Source organism: Micromesistius poutassou (genome assembly GCF_964030765.1).
Source record: "Micromesistius poutassou genome assembly, chromosome: 21".
Taxonomy (NCBI): domain Eukaryota; kingdom Metazoa; phylum Chordata; class Actinopteri; order Gadiformes; family Gadidae; genus Micromesistius; species Micromesistius poutassou.
The window spans coordinates 5909658-5929506 of record NC_140291.1 but is presented as its reverse complement, the minus strand read 5'-3'; the positions used below and the strand labels follow the sequence as shown (position 1 = coordinate 5929506).

Below are 19849 nucleotides of genomic sequence, written 5' to 3'. Positions count from 1 at the left end.
GGCCCCTCTTAACTCAATGTGTCCCCGTGGAGCCTAAGAGCAAATTAGATCCAAAACACTGTGCGTGCGTGCGAGTGTGTGTACGTGCGTGTGTGGATGTATGCTTGCACGTGTGTGTGTGTGTGTGTGTGTGTGTGTGTGTGTGTGTGTGTGTGTGTGTGCGTGTGTGTGTGTGTGTGTGGAACATACGTGTTGAGTTCATCCAGTTCATCCTTCCTGTTCATCATGGCTACGATGGCCTGGCGGAGCTCCACTGGGGAAATACAGCAACAGTTAGCCAAACGTTAACCACATTCTAAATTAACAGCGCTAATCACCACAACAGCAAATGTCTGTGTGACTTTTTAATTTACTTTACAGTTTTTATGTACGGAATGACAATTCAGTATCAGACCTCAAAAACCACAAATATGGCTCTGCCAGAGCAAGATAAGATTATACTAATTAATTATCAAATCGTGCAAAACACCATTTCAGGGGAATAAAAATAAGGAACCGATTCAAAAATAAAATATGGAACAATTTTAATCACTCAATACTTTCTATTCAATAGAAATAAAATACTTTCGAAAGTACTACATAACACAAAATACATACCAAACACACACAGTATATGAAAGACTGCAGTACAGAGTAACCGACACACTAACAGCAGCTCTGGGCAGAATGTTCCAGAACGTTCTTCCCCCAGTGTTTGGCTGGTGCCGTCACTGGCCACAGAGCACGGCAGCGGTGACACGAGAGGCCATAGCGGCTCGTCGTCATGGTTACACACATGCACAAGTGCTCTAAACGGCCTGCCCTCACTGGATGCGAAGCCAGAAGTACCGACGCTGATCTATGGAGATCGTTTGGACCTAATGTAAATCTACTATCTCCCGCCGAGCGAGACGTGACACAGTCATCAGTATGCACGCACTGGGGGGAAACACACACACACACACACAACGTGCCTAGGCACACACTTAACGTGCATAGGCACACACTTAACGTGCGTGCACACTCATTAACACATGACGTAAGCGCAGGTGTTCAAGGCTGAGTATAAACAAAGATAAGCACCTACTTACAAACGAACACATACACGCGCATGTTCACACGCACTCACACAAAGACGTACGAACAGGTGTTCAAGGCCGAATATAAACAGAGATAAGCACCTACTTACCAACAAACACACACATGCATACATACATACATACATACAGGCACACACACACACACACACACACACACACACAAACACACACGAAAACACACCCAAACATACAAGAGAGACCATCAGTGTTGTGTAATCCTGACTCAAGCACATCTGGTCCAACCAGAAGCTCAGAGCCTGGTCTGGTCTGGCCAGTGGTAGCGGTGGAAGAAGAAGAAGGAGGAATAGGAGAATGAAAGCTGCAGAGAAAGGAGGAGGAGGTGGAGGGGAATGAAGAGAGAGGAGGAGGAGGAGGAGGAGAAAGAGAGAGGGAAAAAGGAGCGGGAGGAGACAAATAATGAAGGATGAGGAGGAGGAGGTGAGGCAGTAGAAGGAGGAAAAGAGGAGGAGGGGAAGCAGAAGGAAAAGCACAACCAAAACAGAGGAAGGAAGAGATGGACGAGGAGGCGAAAAAGGAGGAGGATGAGCAGGTAGGAGGAAAAGGAGGCTGAGACCGAGGGAGGGGCAAGCAAACGGAGGGAAGGTGATCAGAAGTGGAGGATGAAAGCAGAAGCTACTAAGGTGACGTTGCCGAAATATGTGTGTGCGTGAGTGTGACAGTGTGTGTGCGTATGTGTGACAGTGCATTCTTGAGGGTGTGCATGTGTGTCTATACAATCTCGTACAATGGCTCCAATAATAGATGCATTAGCGGCCAGCAGGCTGTGATAATGGAGGCAGTGTGTGAATTATAGCCTCCATACTGCCCAATTAATGGACTCCATCTCACTCGCTGTCAAGACTGAATGGAATCCACCAAAGATCAGCACGTATGCCATCACACCAATATTCTCCATCCAGGATGTCATCACAAATAGATTGTCCCTTTCTCTCTCTCACTCTCTGTCCCTAAACATGTGTGGACTCACACACACACACACACACACACACACACACACACACACACACACACACACACACACACACACACACACACACACACACACACACACACACACACACACACACACACCAGCGTTCCCGCTAGAAAAACAGCTGAGGATGTTGCTCATCATGGCATCTGGCCATGTGTGTGTATGTGTGTGTATTTGTGTGTGTGTGTGTGTGTCCTTGATTTTGGAAAAAAAAAAAAAACTGGTTGTATATCAATCAGCTAGCTAATAGTGTGAGATACGGTCCAATGTGCAGTCTAGTCTGAAATAAATCTGTCCTTTTTCAACAAAACTATTTTCTAATGCAAGCAAATATTGTCTTTTTAATAAGTTGTACATACTAGTGATTGGAAAGAACGAACAATAAGAAATCAAACAGTCGAGAACTCTAGCTCTACTCTGTGTGAATGGCGGGTTTGGTCTTCTTTTGGTCTTAATTCCTACAATTTGAGGGATAACTTATCGCTCAAAACAGCACCCAGGGCTGACATCACTGCAGCCCGCTAGGAGGCAGCACGGGTGCACTTAGTTTGTTCCCACCCCAGAGAAATGGAAACGCAAATCAGCTCGTCATGGTTTGACTGCCAGAAGCTCTGATGGAAAAGGGCCGTACTCGGCATCGCTTCAACAGAGCTGGCCACGTGGCCAGAGCAATCAACTGCAAAAGTACCTTGGTGCATGTATAACAAAACAAAGGACTAAAAGCCGTTTTGGGAGCTGTAGAGAAGTGGTGAAATGCCACAGCTGAGTTTAGACACAGGTTTTGGCTGCTGATTGGTATGGAGTGAGGGCTGTCTACCGCCGCCAGTGTAGAAGATACTCATACAGTTCTCCATGCCAACGCACTTTATCACAGGCTGTCATGATTGCAAAATCAATTTCAGATTTTGGGATTTGGAACACAAAGACATACACACACACCCTGATTGTTCACGTGAGTGTGTGAATGTGTTGGTGCGTGTGTGTGTCTAGATCTGCTTGAGGCCTATATGACACATTGAACCAAAACCATCATCATCGTCATTTACAATACTCCCAACTGAAAAATAATTCTCAATGAATAAATCTCATGGAAGCATTTTTGTTCACTTTCTCTCGCTTCCACTCAGACACGGCTTTTCTTTCTCTCAAAGGACTGGCCCAGCTAGACCGACAGTGCCACCCGGTGGACGTTTTTTAATCCCAGCGCAAAACCGGGCTCGATGCATTCTCCTGCTTTTGCAACTCAAACATGATGCCATCCAAGCTGATATATTAATCTTAAACCGTCTTTTGAACACGTTGGGTGTATGCTTGTCTTCAACCAATAAGCACCTTGGGATCTGGTAGGCTTTGTGAAAACCCCACACCTCATGCTTTTTGACCAATTGACCAACATATCATGCCCCCAAATCAATTCATTATCCATAGAATGCAATTCAACAATTTTCAATCTACTCCTGTGTACTTTAATGTTGATAATAAGCCCATGTTAAGAACCCAGGTCTATGGATATCAACATAAAGAGGGATTCAGACTCACCCAGGGTCATGGTTTCAGGGAGTCCAGGGGTTGGCAGTATGGTAGAGAGCGGAGCGGCCTGGGTAGGGGGACTAGACTCCATCCTGAACACACACACACACACAACCACACTGTATGACACACACTACACAACACACACTGCAGCATTCACTGTCCGCAATACGTCCGCTGTTGAGAGAGCGGTTATGAAATCCGAGAACAGAATACGTACGTGAGTGCTTCACAAAATGGATGCAATGACAGTAATATTTAATCTGTTCTGTAGAGCGCACTGAAGCACAATTGAGCTCATTATTGTAGTTCAGAACACGATGAGCAGCAAGCGTATTAAGAGGCATTTCAAACACAAACTGAAAATATTTACTTGAGAGCAGACCATAAAGCAAGCAGGAGAGGATCTTAAACACAATATAAATATACAATACAAATAGAAAATAAATCCAACGCATGTGTTAATAATACTCAATGTTAGGAGATCCATGCGGTGCCGGTGGGGCCAAAGCAGAAACAAAGAGGGCCCTTACGTGAACTGGAGCTGGGACCTGCTTCTCTCACAGGGGCCTTCTGGTTCTGTGGAGTCCCGGCGGCCGGGGAAAGCCATGGCATCCTCCACAGAGTTCACTGAAACAACACCAAAATGTCCCCATAAGATCGTAGCAGGAGATTTAAGGGAGCGAGTGTGAATCGTATCTCTAGCTGCCGCTGCTGAATGTATGCCGGGGAAACAATGCAATCTGAATGGACGGTAGAAACCCCGATTGTGGTTGGGTTGAAAAGCGTATAGAAAGTGCAGATAATTGAACCACTTCCCTCCCAAGCTAAATATTTTAGTTGGGAATATTTTAGACTGGGCGACGCTGTTATCTCGCCACCCACCGTTGAAGCACATTTAACAAAGTCTAAAGCGTTACAAATCTTGGAGAAGTCATCGCTTTAAATAATCGAATACATAAAAACTGCATTTATAACTTAGAAACAAAAAAACATTGGAAAATGACAAACAATGGGTGGCATGGCTTTTCACTACTGCGTTTGTTCATAAGCTCTGAAAGGCTTGGTAGCTTGGTTATCTATTTTTTCATTTAGGGGTTCTGCACAGACCAAATAGATTTTAAAATAAAATCGGGTGTGGATATGGATTTACTTTGGACTCATGGTGGTCCAAAATTTTTTTTAATTAAAAGTATGCCTCGCTGCAGTAGGAAGTTAAGTTAAAAAAATAAATTCTTCAACAAAAGCGATAACCCCAGTCAAAACTAGGTCCTTGAGGTATGCTTGACAACTAAAGTCTAGGGATCTGAAATAGCAATTTGCTATAGCAGTTTGTCATCGCCAGTTAATGAATGTGGGACAAGTATGTACCATGGCTGGCTGTAGGAAAAGTTCTTGTGCAAAAGTTGCGTGGTTCAGGTTCATGCATGCTAGCAAGCCTGCTGCTCTCAACGCTTTGTCCTTGCTCTAGCTCTATTGTTCACGTCAGTTCCGTCCCCTTCCACAGGAACCTTGCATTACAAAATGAATCTAGTTGTTGTTCTTAGTCTAAGTCTAAAAGTGTACATAATAATATCATTCAATAATTTAGATCTAGATCTGCTACATACTTTTACCACATATTAATTACTTCTGCTTAATGGTCTTGAAAAGCTTTCTGCTAAAGTTCTCTCCTAAACACAATTTACTCAAACGTTTTGGACAGTTCGGTAGGCTGTGGACATTGAGTTTCGAACCCAGAACCTTTTCCAATTTGAGTCATCCCGCTCTGGAAGGATATTGAGCTCATGCCCCCCTCAAAACAGACCCAGACGGGTCGGGGACCACAGCCTTCTGTCTCCTTCCTACCTGGCTGTCGGTCTGCTAGGGTCACTGGGATGAGGATGTCTGAACTGCAGTGCTCAGTCATCACCTGCAAGGGGCTCCACGTAGACACACTGGACAGACTTCCCACCACCGCCCTGTAAAAGAATCGGGTAGGTTCAGGTACAGGTCAGTTAACCATCTTCTTTTAAAAGGTCTTCTCCAGGTTGGTGAGGGGACAGAAAACAAGCAGGCTGGTATTACAGTGTTCCTTCTGATGGTTTCTTCCTTAACGTTAGGGGGATGTAGGGAGATGTGGGCGTGTGAAGTCCTTTGCGACGGTGACTGTATCGGAAATGTATTGGACTGGACTTAACGTGAGGAACGTTGCCCACAGGAAGTGGAGCATAACACAGAGAGGACCACACACCCAAGGAACCTAAGAAATACCAAAGAAAAGCCAAAGCGAGTCGCGCGCAGAGCGCTGAACTCACCGATCGGAGGCCACTGGCACCTCCCCCTGGGTGGGCGCTCTGGGTTTATACACATCCTCCTCATCCTCATCCTCCTCCTCTTCCTCATCATTGTCTATGCTCTTCCTGTCGGGCAGGTGGGGCGGGGGGGCCACCGGGGGAGGGGTCGGAGGCAGGGCGGCCGAGGGGGGCGGGGAACGCGGCCCCCTCGGGGAGCCCACCCAGCTGAGCGCCTCCTGCGGCTCCCCCAGCCCGTTGTGCACAGGCGGGGGGAAGGCCAGGGAGAAGGCGGGCTCCAGCAGGGGGTCCACCCTCTCCTCCTCCTCCTCCGCCGCCGCCGCCCCCCCCTCCTCCTCCTCCTCCTCCGCCTCCTCCTCCACGCTGGCCTGGGTGACGGGGGCGCTGGTGGCCGCCGCGGGCGCCGTGTGGCTCTTCCTCATGGCGGCGGGGGGCCGGCGGGGGCGGTCCTCCTCATCCTCGCCGCCGCCCTCCTCCTCGTCGCCCGCCCCGTCGCCGTCCAGGTCGTCGTCGAAGGAGATGATGTTGGTGACCTTCTTCCTGCGACGGCGCTCCCGCCGCAGGCCCGAGTCTGGGGGAGGGGGCGCACACATCGTTATGGCAACGGAAGGAAGGAGAGCGTTTTGGCAGACAGAACATCCTGTGTCTGAAGCGTCGGCGTGGGAATTGTGTCAGTCGCTGTGTCAAGTGGTTGAGTGTGATGGACTTGAGTCACACTCAAGGCCCAGATTTCCTGTGTCACCTTCCTGTTTATAACTTCATGCTGTCACTATTTTAATCCACGTAGAGTCTGTGATGCCCGGGTGCGCGAAACTAGCGGGGGAACAGGACGAAACTGCAAGCTCATGTTTTATCTTGCTTGCTGGCATACGAGTCCCCCTACTGTCCCCCCCCCATTCCCCGCCCACCCCCCCTCCCTCCAGCAGACGTTGCCAAAACAAAACCGTTTCCCTAAAATCACCATCCTTCACGAGGGAGCGCAAACTCCAAAACAAAACCAAAAACAGCTAACCCCTTATCTTTCCCAAGTACTCCCGCCTAAGAGACCCTCGAGACACTTAAGACCTTCCTACAGCTGCTCCAACGTCCACCTCAAGCCTCGACCCCCTCCGGTTGCTTTTGGGCAACAGCATTCAATGCAACCCGTAACAAAAACCCGGCGTTCCCACCCTCCCTCCCTCCCTCCCTCCCTCCTACCGGCGGAGGCGCTGCGTGGCACCACGGGCAGCGGGTCCGAGGCGTCGCCGCGCAGGGTGAAGCCGGGCACCACGCCGGCGGCGGCGCTGGTGGTGACGGTGCCGATCTCCCGCAGCAGGCTGCTCACCCCCTGGGTGGACTCCTTCCACAGGCTGCCGATGCCCTGCGTGGACTCCTTGAGGAGGTGGGACACGGAGGAGGCGGGGCCGCCGCCGCCCGGCCCGCGCGCGGCGGCAGCGCCCCCACCGTTCAGGTCGCTGTTGTCGATGTTGATGGCAAACAGGATGGAGTTGAGGCCTGGAGACGGACCGACAGAGTTGGGGGGCAGGAGGGAGGGGAGTGGGGGCGGGAGGGAAGGGAGGGAGGGAAGGGAGGGAGGGAAGGAGGGAGGGGAGAAAGTTGAACTGAGAGAGAAGTTTTTAAAGGTCCCATGGCATGAAAATTTCACTTTGAGGTTTTCTAACATTAACATGAGTTCCCCTAGCCTGCCTATGGTCCCCCGGTGGCTAGAAATGGCGTTAGGTGTAAAACGAGCACTAGCTATACTGCTCCACCTGAAATGAAATGAAAGCTCAAACGCGCCGATTTCGAATTTGGCCCCATTTGGCCCCATATGTCGTCATAAGGGGCCCCTCCCCTTTCTCAGCTTTGCCCGCCCAAAGAATTTGGCCCGCCAATGAGACAATGAGCTACGACCGTGCGAGCGCCACATGTGTGTGTGTGTGAATACACACACTGTAATGCAAGTGTTGTACACTTCTTTGCTATTTGGATAACCATTCTGCTGTTGTGTGTTATGGCGCAATACCACGCCACACAACGCACGCTGGCGTAAAGCTCCCATTTGGTGAAAAGACTAGACTGCGTCGGGTTCTCTAACGTCTCTGCTATTTCCACAACAAGACTCGTAGTGTATTATGTGTGTAGTAGTTATTATCTCAGCCATGGTTGAGAAGGAATTGGGAACCGCGACATGGAGGAGAAAGGGATTGTTGCCCGCTGCCCACCACCCGCCGCCGAGGCACCACCGCCGCAGGGCTCCATCGCCGCCGCTCAGGCAGCGGTGGCGGCGGGCGGCAGGCGGCGGGCAGCGGGGCTCCGGCAGGAGACAATCGCGGGCAGCAATCCTTTTCTCCTCCATTTCGCGGTTCAGTCTGTACTTAATATTGACGTGGAAGTGGAAGAACCAGAGGCGTCTGAGAACCCGACGCAGTCGTTTGAGATTCATAATATCATCCGGAGGCGCACACAGCTTTTGACCGTGATAATATATATTATATTATATAAATATCTATATATAATATGATATTATTTAGATATAGAGCTCCAGGACTCCCGCCGGAGCACCCGGAGTGTTCAGTGTTCCACTGTAAACACTAGCACATGGTACCGTGGCCGCAAGCTGCTCAGGGCCACACCCCCACCCCGGCCTCCACCTTGACCCGCCTCTAAAAACGGCACGTTTCTGGAAAGCTCATTGTGGGACTGGCTCGTAGTGGCTGTAACTCTGCACCAAGGCTGAATTTCTTGAACGTCTTCAAATACTGTATTAAGGGCCCACTAACACCTATATTAAAGCATCCATAAAGTGGTAAATGGACTGTATATATTGGACTGTATATATATAATATTGCCTGACATTCACCCATTCATACACACATTCACACACCGACGGCAGCGTCAGCCATGCAAGGCGACAGCCAGCTCATCGGGAGCAGTTAGGGTTAGGTGCCTTGCTCAGGAACACCTCGACACTCGGCTAGGAGGAGCCGGGGATCGAACCGGCAACCTTGCGGTTACCAGCCAACCCGCTCTACCCCCTGAGCTAATGCCGCCCACAAAGTAGGGTGCCATGGGATCTTTAAGGAGAGAGAAGTGGGGAGGGCGGAGGAATGTGCTTTGCTAAGCAGTTTGGTTAGAGGGAGAGCCAAATGTGTGACACTTGAGTGGTTTGTAGGTTCTTGAGGATTAATTATGGTTCTACATCAACGCAACGCAAGTGGGTTTACGGACCCATTACGTCCACGCGGACCTTCCTAGCGTCCACCGCAAGGGCCCTGACTGGCCTAACAGGTTCACGACTGCGACGAAGCGTCTTCATGGTCATTGCGTCGCGCCGACGTGGAACCATAACTGAGCCTTTAATGGTTGGTTGTTCGTCGTCACTGTCTAAACACCTAGCTGCTCCTGAATGACATGTATCTGTATACTGTCTACCCCCTATCTCAAACCGTAAGCAATACATAAAGTAGAGACAGAGAGAAGTACTTTAAGTAGATTGAGTGACCTCTCTATACCTGCTCACTCCGATTGTGTGTGTGTGTGTGTGTGTGTGTGTGTGTGTGTGTGTGTGTGTGTGTGTGTGTGTGTGTGTGTGTGTGTGTGTGTGTGTGTGTGTGTGTGTGTGTGTGTGTGTACCATGGACCCCTGGCTCCTCTTCAAGTGGCTCATTTGAGCAGCCACATGATAGTAGCCCCGCTGGGTGTACTGTTCCTATATACAATTACAATGCAATACAGTGCTAGAGCTGCATGAGCCGTTGCCTTAGGGGGGGAAAGCCAGATGAATACAGCAGAATATCAATCCTCTCAATGGGATTTGATCAAAGGAAAACGCATAGGAACTCATACCTCAACATCAATGTCAAAGCACCCGCACCAACCATATGGCCAGTGATTAAATGCAAATATCTAACCGGGAGCGGAGATCTGGGAACAGTAAGGTGATCTGGTTCCATCTGTGGGGGGCCATTGTATGTTTGGACCCCCTGCAGGGAACTCTTCAGAGCGGCTTCCCATGGAGCCCCATAGTAGTTTATTATTTATGGTTTGTTGTTGTGGTTTGTTGTGAGGGAAACGCTCCTGTCGTAAGGCCAGGGGGCTTGATGTATTCTACAGTTTGTGTGTTGCTGTGTGGAGTACGCAAGCTTCCTCTGGTCTGGCTGAGCCCGAATCAAGTCTGCCCTACATAAAGTCTTTTTTCTTGAGTTTTTTCTTGAGATATACAACGGAAGATCAAATTTACACGACACGCCTGATAAGCAGATAATAACACACTTACAGGCACGCAGGAAGAGTGAGACTGACCCAGCAGGAGTGAGAGAGTGAGACATTATGACATGAACTCTTACCGGCTGCCATGGTTGGGAGCATGCTGGCCCGCTCTTCGTCTAGAACAAAGGCCCAGTCTTCATAGAATGTTCTGGAAGGAAATGAGAGATGCAGAATGAGGTTCCGGAGGAAGATACAGAGGAAGATACAAAGGGAAAATCTGTGAATCCGAGAGGAACATAAAAACAAAGTCTCGCTATTAAATTAATTTAAATTCATTTCAAAAAAGCTTTATTGGCATGGTGAACAAACGTTTACATTGTCAAAGCAGGGGGAAAATAAAGCCAAAAGAAAAGTTCAATATAAAAGATATATACATACATACATGTAATATCAAATGCTAAATACATAAAAAGTAACATATGAAATAGTAAAAATATATAAAATCTCTCCTATAAACATATAAAGCAGTGTGGAAACAGTGTGGAGCCTGACACACAAACAGACACACAAACGCGCACACACCCGAGGCGGCGGCGGTCGGCCAGCAGCGTGTGCAGGTAGCGCTCCAGCGAGTGTTCGTTGAGGGCGCAGCGCAGCCAGGCCCGGCCGCGGCCCAGCTCTGACGAGATGTGACGTAGAGCGTAGAACCGCTGCAGCTCATGGCGGTTCAGGTGCTCCTTCACATAGAACCAGAAGGTCAGCTCTGGAGGGAGAGAGAGAGAGAGAGAGAGAGAGAGAGAGAGAGAGAGAGAGAGAGAGAGAGAGAGAGAGAGAGAGAGAAACAGAAACAGAGACAGACAGAGGAGAGAGAGACAGAGAGAGAGAGAGATAGTGAGAGAGCGAGGGAGACAAAGAGAGACAGAGAGAGAGAGATAGTGAGAGAGCGAGGGAGACAAAGAGAGACAGAGAGAGAGAGATACACAGAGACAGAGAAAGAGAAAAAGAGAGACAGACACAGAGACAGAGAGAGAGAGAGAGAGAGAGAGAGAGAGAGAGAGAGAGAAAAAAAACAGAGGTCAGTCAGAAGGTAGTTATAGGTGCGGTGTGGGGGGTGGCCAAGGAAGACAAGGAAGGGGGAGGAGGGGGGGAAAGGGGGAGTTGGCATTACATTAGAGATGAGTTTGGTGGAAGGGGGGGGAGAGGGGGAGATGATGGATGGAATAGTCAAGCCAGGTCACAAATCATTTATTTATAGAGCACATTTAAAAAACGTCTCGAGTTGGCCTGAGGGCTGTAGCATTTAAAATGTTTAAACTACACAAAAGGTCTGTACAGTAGAATTCAGTAAACACATAGGAAGATGCAGGGGTGAAAGGCCGGTTGAAGTAGAGGCATGCAGGGAGAAGAGGAGGAGAAGAATACATTGTGAATGTGTTATGATCGGAGGGTCATTGCGGACAAAGACTGAAAAATACAAGTCAAGAAAAGATAGGAAAGCACAGAAATATGCAGGGGAGTGTAGAACAGGAAGAGTTTACCAGAATACATTTAATTTGAGCAGCGCTTCCTCGGTCACGAGGCCAGGGGTCAAAGTGTAACGAAGCATTCAGCACAGATATCTTGTTAGGACTCCCAGGAGAAGTCTTTAACTGATAAAATCCCTTCCACACCTCACTTCGTGCCGTGTTGCCGTGACTACACAGAGCCTCTTTGCTACTCGCTCTGCGTTTACCCACACCCGCACGAATCAGTGTTCACCACCACCACAAGGTCTTCTTTATAAAACAACCTTATAAAAATAGATGCCTTAAAATCTTTCCAAGGCGTGGTAATTAGTAGGAATGGCTGCAATGGGAGGGGTCTACTGTTTTGCATTTATGAGCAATTAGCATATGCACTGTAAAATAATATGCAATATTAACATAAGGTATTTCTGTGTGTGTGTGCCATCTTGTGTGGCGGGTGAAAGGTCCTGTTTCACTGGAGAATAGAGACCACCACCGTGAGGATACGGTTCCTGCTAATGGGTTTCACTCACGGATATTGATTAAACATACACATGACGTCACTTAGGATGTCCTTACACGAGACTTAACCTTCAGAGTGGTTCATGTTTTAATAATTTAGAAAATGCTCAGACTCTTCAGGAGACAGGGAATGAAAGTGATAGAGAAACAAAAGAAGGAAGACAGAGATAGATATAGCAGTATAGAGCACGCAGAGGGACCATCCGTTAGTATGCCTATAGGAAAGCCCTCTTCTTCTCCCAGAGAGAGAGGACCAGGCAGTCGCTCAGAGCACACTACCTGTTTCTGTCTTGTTGGCGAACCCGGCTGCCTGTTTGAGGGCAGCGGCCGTGAGCGCCAGACCGCTGGTCTTCCTCAGGCCATGCTGCAGCACCGTCTCAAACTGGGCACACAGACAGATCACCCTGCAGAGAGTGCACATACACACACACACACACACACGTCAAATTATTTTACCTGGATCTGAACACTCTTCAATCACGTCCAATAAGGATCTACAAATGGTTTATTATAACACAGGGGATACTGGGGATCGTACAGAGCTAGGTAGCCCGTTTCCACCACCCATGTACCACACATGAGAATGTGTGTCTTACAATTCAGAGTCTGGACTGCGAGTGTGTTTCACACAGTGGATGAAGTGACAGACGGGCTTCGTTGGTGAATCTCAGAGGGCCAGAATGGACAGAGACGAGCTGGGATGCGGGTGGGCGGGGATCAAGTCTCTACAGTGAGTGGAGTGAGCTGCAGAGTGGTGTCTCTATCTCCACGCTTAGGATGGTTAAACACCAGGCGCACGTGCCTTAAGTTAATAATAAAGTGAAAGTCTTACCGGCTGTCTGAGTCCGAAGCGATCTCTTTTCTGCCCCCGAAGCGGATTTGGCACTGGAAAGATATGGAGGAGAGCGTTAATGGACTACAGGGAATACAAAAATGTCTCTGTGAGCGGGAAGCGGGAAGGCATTGAACACGGCGTAACATTATGTTAAGTGGAATTAAAACGTGTCGCGCTAGATTAGCCAGTCCACAGAGTCAAACCGCCTGCTCCACTGTGATGCACTGGGGGTGATACTATTGATAACAGGGATGGATGGGACTCCACAGAGGTACAAATGGGGTGCCAAATGAATATGCATGATGTCAATTCGTTATCCGTTACATTTTTATAAGTAGTACATTTTTTCAATCACAAGGTCCTGACTCAAGTTTGAGTCGAGTCTTGAAATAGAAAGTTTAATTTGCCGAGCTTGTACATTTTGTTTCGCTTCGGTTCTTCCCCACCCCTTTCCCCGACTTGTTTGATCCCGCAAAATATTGAATCAACGGGCAAAAAATGAAATTACCACAAATATTGCCTTGTCAGCCAGTGAAGCAGCTCACCAAATTTCTACTGATGAACATTGAATTTAGCTAGACACAACACCATTGCACCAAATAAACCCATATAAATAGTTGTATTGTTATTACTATTTAACAATACAAAACAGTTCCAGTGATGAATGAGTTGGGAGGAACACATCATGTCAACGTGTTTTACAAAGCAGCACTGAAAGACATCGTCATAGCATAGATAACTAACACCTGCTAGGAAGATAAAACATAGCAGTACTGTTTCCAGGCTATTACACAGCACAACTGTGTGTACAACTAACAGGTCCCATTCCAGTGTGAAGCATGAAATATAATTATTCATAAAAAACAGGACTCTAGGCTGGTGCTTGCTTTTAAAATTCTGCATCGTGATTCTGATCATAGTCCACCAAAAGTGGACTGACGGTATTCAGTGCAATCTGGTGATCTTTATAAAGAGAATAAGAAGTGTCATATGAATGAACATGTCTGCAAACTATTCTAACACAAGAAAGAAAAACGTCAATCCTGGCAGTTTAACGGGCTGTCAGTCGAACAGAAGTGTGTGTATTTACATCTCATAATTCAGGTTTGACGTGTATCATTCTTCTGTCTGGAGCTCACCTGTTTAACAGCATCTAGCAACCTCTCCAGGTGGTGTTGTCTCTTCGTGTCACTCTGCTGGGTGCCTGGAGATCAGAGGACCACCGAACCGCACCGTACAAACTGATCATTTTACTCTCTTCCTGGTGGGAGCCACCACTCAACAAGGACTAAAAATAATAATACAAGTTTCCATAATCATCTATGAAGAGGAAAAGTGATTGTATCGCCGAAGCTTTATACAAGATCATGTGTATCTTGTAACGTTTGAAATCTCAGCTCGCATTTGTCATTGAGAAGTCTGCCATTGACCCTAAGAAGTCTATACGATCAACGTGCAAACTGCAGCCAGTGCTCTGCAATTAAAACAACTAAATGAATAAAATGCCCTCGTGAACTACATGCAGTATACGTCAGGTCATATAATGAATAAAAATTCGCTGCACAGAGGGCCAATTAAAACGTGATTGACAGAAATAATATATATGTCTCATAAAGAGACATTCGGTTAAACACCTGCACAAAACACCACCTACATAAACACAAATATTCTGTGTTATCTAGGAGTAATCAATCTGACATGTACACCAGTGTCAACAAAACTTTTGCTAATTCTTACCGTTCATTCTGAGGGGTCAGCTTCAATGTTGACATCCAAAATTATTAATTCATCGTCAATAATATTCACCGTAAAACCCAGAATCAGCGAACCGTCATCTCCTTCCGGAGCGATTAGCCGGAGAAGCTATCGGTGGGCCGGTTCATAACGCTCTCCTCGCTGTCTTGCAACCACACGACCGTGGGGTGACAACTGATGCTTACACCGTCCAGAGGCCTGCCGGTGACTTGAAATTGTCTCACTTTGAAGAATTATAAAAAGACACGCACATAATAAAACCTGTCTTGGTGCACCCCCGGGTTTTAATTTCAGAGCCACTGAGGCTGTTGTGTGCGGGCGGTTTGAAAAGAAAAGGTACTTCGCTGTTACCTCTGTGACACTGCGAAAAGGGAAACGGTAGGGCGATGGAGCGTGGTCACATGGCAAAACACAACGTGTCACATGATGAGGAAGACGGGTTGGTGGGACTTGTAGTTTTCAATCGACTCACCGCGGCACCAGGAGTTATTCGATGTAACAGATTTAGTAGTTACATTGAATTTTGCATAGCTTAAATAAAAAAAATCAGGAGTAAAACAATTTAAATTTACCATTGTTTGCTAGTCACAGTTTTCATAGTATTAAAGATTTCTGGTTAAAAAATATAGTGTTTTACATACTGTTTGATTGGGTGACAGATTGAAGTACATTTATCTATGTATCTATATTTAAAACATAACCAAAACCATCCTCATGGCACAAGGACTTGAGGGAACACATTTCATATCATGAATAAGTAATATAAGTGCAAAATATATCAAAAAGCTCTACCAACCAGTTGGTTATTAATCTAACAACCATGAATAGAGAGTCACAATGTTTTTTCCTTTGCCGTTTATTAGGTTTACTAGGATAATTCTGTTTCTGACTTGGTCGATCTTATTACCCTGGCTCCAGAGTGCACTTCTGATTGTGATGTCAAGAGATCCTCTGTGTTGTGTGTGTTGATGAGACAATCTCTTGTGAGGATGACATCACGATACCTCGTCCCAAAGCCCCCAGTGTGCAATATATAATTAAGTAAAGGTTGAACATTATTATGATCATTATGATTATGATTATTAAATATCTATATTTTTTCCTTATTTGTATCAGATGGTCTTCCCCTTGTGGGGAGGATGGGTCTAGGTGGGGGAAGGAACTGGGCGTGGCCTGGGTTTGTAGCCTGCCTACAGCATGCTTGTTTGACCTCTAACCTTATCCAGGGTCTCTTGATCCTTGGAGGAAAATATTCACTCCAAAGGCTTCCTCCCCTGAGGGTAGTTTAGCTTCTCTCCTCTGGATACTCTCCAAACTCAAACAACAGCAGTCCTCGCTATCTCTAATCCCCTTGTGATGCTAATGCAAATCCCCATTGGGGTTTCAGCTTACAAAAGTTCCATCTTCCATAGACGAGCAGGACCTCACGATGTCACACGATGTCACACGATGTCATGAGGTCCACCGGGTTCCCTCTGCCACAAAGGGCACAGATGTTTTCCCGGGAACAAGATTTGTTTTGATTATTCTCTTTACAATAGGGCTGAGCTAAACTGAAGTATAAAACAATAGAATACTATAACAAATGCACGAGATAAATTTGGGTTTGATCAACCCCATGTGCTATGAGGATAGTTTTGGTTATGTTTTAATGATAGATACGTAGATTAATGTACCTCAATCTGTCTATCTGTCTGTCTCTATTTTGTTGACTCAGGATTACCGTGTGTGAGGGTGTGTGTGTATGTGTGTGCAACAAGGATAATGAATGGAAGTTTTACATCTAAAAATAGTATATTATATAGTAAAGCTATTTGCTGATGGCAGCCATGCACAACACAATCCAAAAACAACCAAAAACATTTACAAGTGACCAAGTTCAATTTATTTGGAGCATAGTTGGGAATCCTGCAACTAACTTGATTTGGGATGCATGAAACACAAAGACATTGAGTGAGATTGCATACCTGCAGCTCACATAATGATTAATAGCTGCTGACTGATAGCATTGTGGGGGCCCCTCCCGCGTTAAGGCCAGAGGGTAAAGGGTGTGACTTCATGAGAAGTAAGCTGCAACTTCTATGTACAACGCTAGCTTTTTATTTTACAACATGAATGGAAAAGTCTTAAAAGACGGCTTAAAACCAGCAACAATATAATAGTTGTCGCAAATCTAACAGATTTGCATGACAACAAATGTACAATATCAGTTCATTAATGTAATTTTTAATTTTAAACATAAACCTTACAATGTATTGGTTAATTAAGTAATGTGAAGGTAAACAACATTGCAAAATAACAATAAATAGACTATGGACAGGTAATGGTTGCATATACCCTGGGTATATGCAACCATCCATATGGAAGTCACAGGTATAAAATAGTCTATAAATTAACTAGACAACGGCAAGGAGAAAGATTGACCACTGTTAGACCATATGTAAACCAATAGTAGACCAAATGCCAAACATCAAACTGGTGCATCAATCACCCTTTTATGTATTTATAACCAACAGACCCGACCTATAAGTGGACAGTGGACTATTGGTTATCAATATTATCTCTAAATCAAAGTCCTCACTTAAACATTACCATTGCATTATTTATTAGCCATAATGAATAGACAGTTCAAAAGCTACCACACAAAACAGACACGATTTGAAACAGAAATATTGTTTGGAGCGCTTTAGTTACCGTAGTTTCCTCAAATTAACTCACCGTGTGTGTCCAAAGTTTATGTTCTTATCTCAGAGATCAGCGTCCCCATGTCCACGATACTGTTTAATCATTACAGTAACAGCCCTGCACACCAGTATCTCCCTGTTCTAGAAGGAACGTGTTGAATGTTGACAAACACATTTTCGTGAAGAACACAGATCTGATGGCAGATGTTTACCGTGGTGAGATCATATAATATCGACGACATCCGCTCCCCTAGGCGGTGGTTTCAGTTACATCAGCGGTGGTCTGGAGAGCCACGTCATGTCAATGTTTCCCATCTGGCCGCCGGTGGACGGCCTGCTGTCTCAAGCACTGAAATGATAGAAACCGTTTTCCTCCCTGGAAATTTTATGAGTCCCACCGCACACCAGATCACATGGGACGGCGTCTCCTTCACGAGGCGGTGGATTCAGTGACCTCCGAGATGGTGGACAGAGCCACCTCCACGTTCCTCATCTGGCTGCCCGTCGAGGGTCTGCTGTCCCTGTGCTGCGGCGCGTCGTCTGCTGCCGGCGCCGCGTCTCGGCGGAAGCGGCCACTGGTCCTCCTGAAGGAGTTGCGGAGGCCGCTGGAGACGCGGCTGGACATATGCCTGACGACGCCGGTCAGCCCGCGGTTCTTCAGCTTCACCATGCCCACGTCGTCCTCCAGCTCCTCGGGGGGCACGTCGATGTTGCCGCTGTACCAGAACACCCACCAGATGAGGCTGAAGAAGATGATGATGGAGCCGGCGTAGATGAGCAGGTCGTGGATGGCCAGGCCGCCGAACACGCCCGTCATCATGATGACCAGGCCCAGGACGTCGTGCGCCACGGCGAACCAGAAGGAGCACTTGCAGCGGCCCACCCCGTCGTACTGGATCTCCATCACGGGCTCCATCCGCACCTCCGTCGACATGGCGACGGTGGGTTGAGTCCACTCCAACGAGTACTCCCCAAACTGAATGAAATGAGAGGGTGGTGTGGTCGAGAGCGTGGAGTGTGTCGGTGAAGTATGTGTGGCGCTCACTGACTCATAGACGGGTATGAATAAACGGTTTTCAGCCACAGGGTACAAAGTCCATAGGGTACGACCATAAGTTCTTATCACCTGTAAACCAATTGGTGCGATTGCAGGCTACCACATGTTTAAAAAAAGAAAAAAAGAAAAGGACACTTTGTCATGGCAGGCTGCTGGGGGTGGGCTCAGATTTCACATCACCGTCCGTCCTTCCCTTGCCCCTCATCGCTCAGAGCCGTACAGGGTGGCTCCCTCGTAACAGGAGGCACGGCGTCTCTGCTTCTGCCTCAGGATGGGGATCCACACCAGGCCCAGCACCACAAACACCGGCCCCGCGGACAGGCAGGCAGGGACCATGGTGTGGGGGGCCTCGCTCACACCCAGGGCGCGCAACAGGAGCAGAGCGGCGCCCGCGGCCGACATCAGAGCGCCCATCACCATGGTGATGATGGGCTTGTGGAAGTGGGCCCAGCCGGAGGGTTCCGAGGTGTCCCCAGAAGGAAGGCAGGAGAACCGAGGGGACGGTTCTTCGGATTCGTCCAAAAGCCTTAAATCCATCACGGGGAATATCTTTTGAACTAACGAAGGGAACTCCAGTAGTCTTGTTATTCTTCAGTAGGAAATAAATATATTTTCAGTTGGCCTTAATCATCTTTTCATGTTTGCTCCTTCTCCCCGGGTGTCCGAGTAATAAGTGACCGCAGGCTACTGTACCAGTGTGAGAAGGAAATTATCTCTGGGCCACACCAGGGGGATACAATCGCCACCTGTAATTCCACACCCTGCGCCACACCCCTGAAATAACAGAGGTTATGGATGAGTGAGCCACCAGCTCCATCTCATTGACACCCTTTCTGTCACCACCGCTATCCATTCTACACCAGCACCTCCTTCACCAGCACCTCCTTCACAGCCATACATGCTCTTGTTCAGGAAGACATCGCAGAGGATTAGACCATAATATGTATTACTTTAAACAAGTTTAGTGCAGAGATTAATGAAGTCTGATGAAGATCTAAGGATCCATGGCCTGTTTTAAACAGTTTTACCAGGACGCATCTGAGCAAATGTGTAGCGTAACCCGTCACACAAGAGGCCTGTCATCCAATACAGGCTGCAGCCCTGCTGGTGAGCCAACTCTGAGCTAAACCGTCTGGCTCTGGCTGCTAGCAGAATACAGATCTGATGTTGAGCAATACTATTTACAATGAATTTGTTGCATGTTATTTAGGTTCAAATTAACATTATGACTTATGAAGCCAGGGAGCAGCAAATGATGAAGTTTACATCTTCAGCTGTGTGTTGTGCGTGTGTATATGGTCAGGCCTAAGGTACAAAATCCAACTCCTGTCCATTTCTACTATTATAATGATTACTGATGTTTAATACAAAATATAAAATTTGTATGTATTTATTTCCATCATT

The 19849-nt window shown here is 47.2% G+C and overlaps 2 protein-coding genes across 3 annotated transcripts in view; both read right to left on the bottom strand.

Annotated features, from left to right (window-relative positions):
* snx29 (sorting nexin 29) overlaps nt 1-15045 on the bottom strand; it is a 113438-nt gene extending 98393 nt beyond the window's left edge. For both annotated transcript variants that reach the window (XR_014639567.1, XM_084485312.1), the window contains exons 1-12: nt 14687-15045; nt 14089-14153; nt 12947-12999; nt 12394-12518; nt 10670-10850; nt 10225-10295; nt 7095-7391; nt 5901-6468; nt 5452-5564; nt 4137-4233; nt 3613-3695; nt 190-253 (exon numbers count right to left, since the gene is read on the bottom strand). Coding sequence is in view for 1 of the 2 variants with exons in the window: in XM_084485312.1 (XP_084341438.1) it covers nt 190-253; nt 3613-3695; nt 4137-4233; nt 5452-5564; nt 5901-6468; nt 7095-7391; nt 10225-10295; nt 10670-10850; nt 12394-12518; nt 12947-12999; nt 14089-14153; nt 14687-14693 (1724 nt within the window). In the remaining variant the exon portion in view is untranslated. The remainder of the gene's footprint in view (nt 1-189; nt 254-3612; nt 3696-4136; nt 4234-5451; nt 5565-5900; nt 6469-7094; nt 7392-10224; nt 10296-10669; nt 10851-12393; nt 12519-12946; nt 13000-14088; nt 14154-14686) is intronic.
* A 1543-nt stretch (nt 15046-16588) lies between these two features.
* LOC311366551 (transmembrane protein 238) lies at nt 16589-18428 on the bottom strand. The gene has a single exon (XM_084485337.1). It carries the CDS (start codon nt 18320-18322, stop codon nt 17819-17821), a length of 504 nt encoding a protein of 167 aa, XP_084341463.1. The 5' UTR covers nt 18323-18428; the 3' UTR covers nt 16589-17818.
* Between the last annotated feature and the right edge of the window lie 1421 nt (nt 18429-19849).

What these genes read in the sequence shown, in the direction of transcription:
- LOC311366551 (XM_084485337.1), bottom strand. Translation starts at nt 18,322, where the DNA reads ATGTCGACGGAGGTGCGGATGGAGCCCGTGATGGAGATCCAGTACGAC.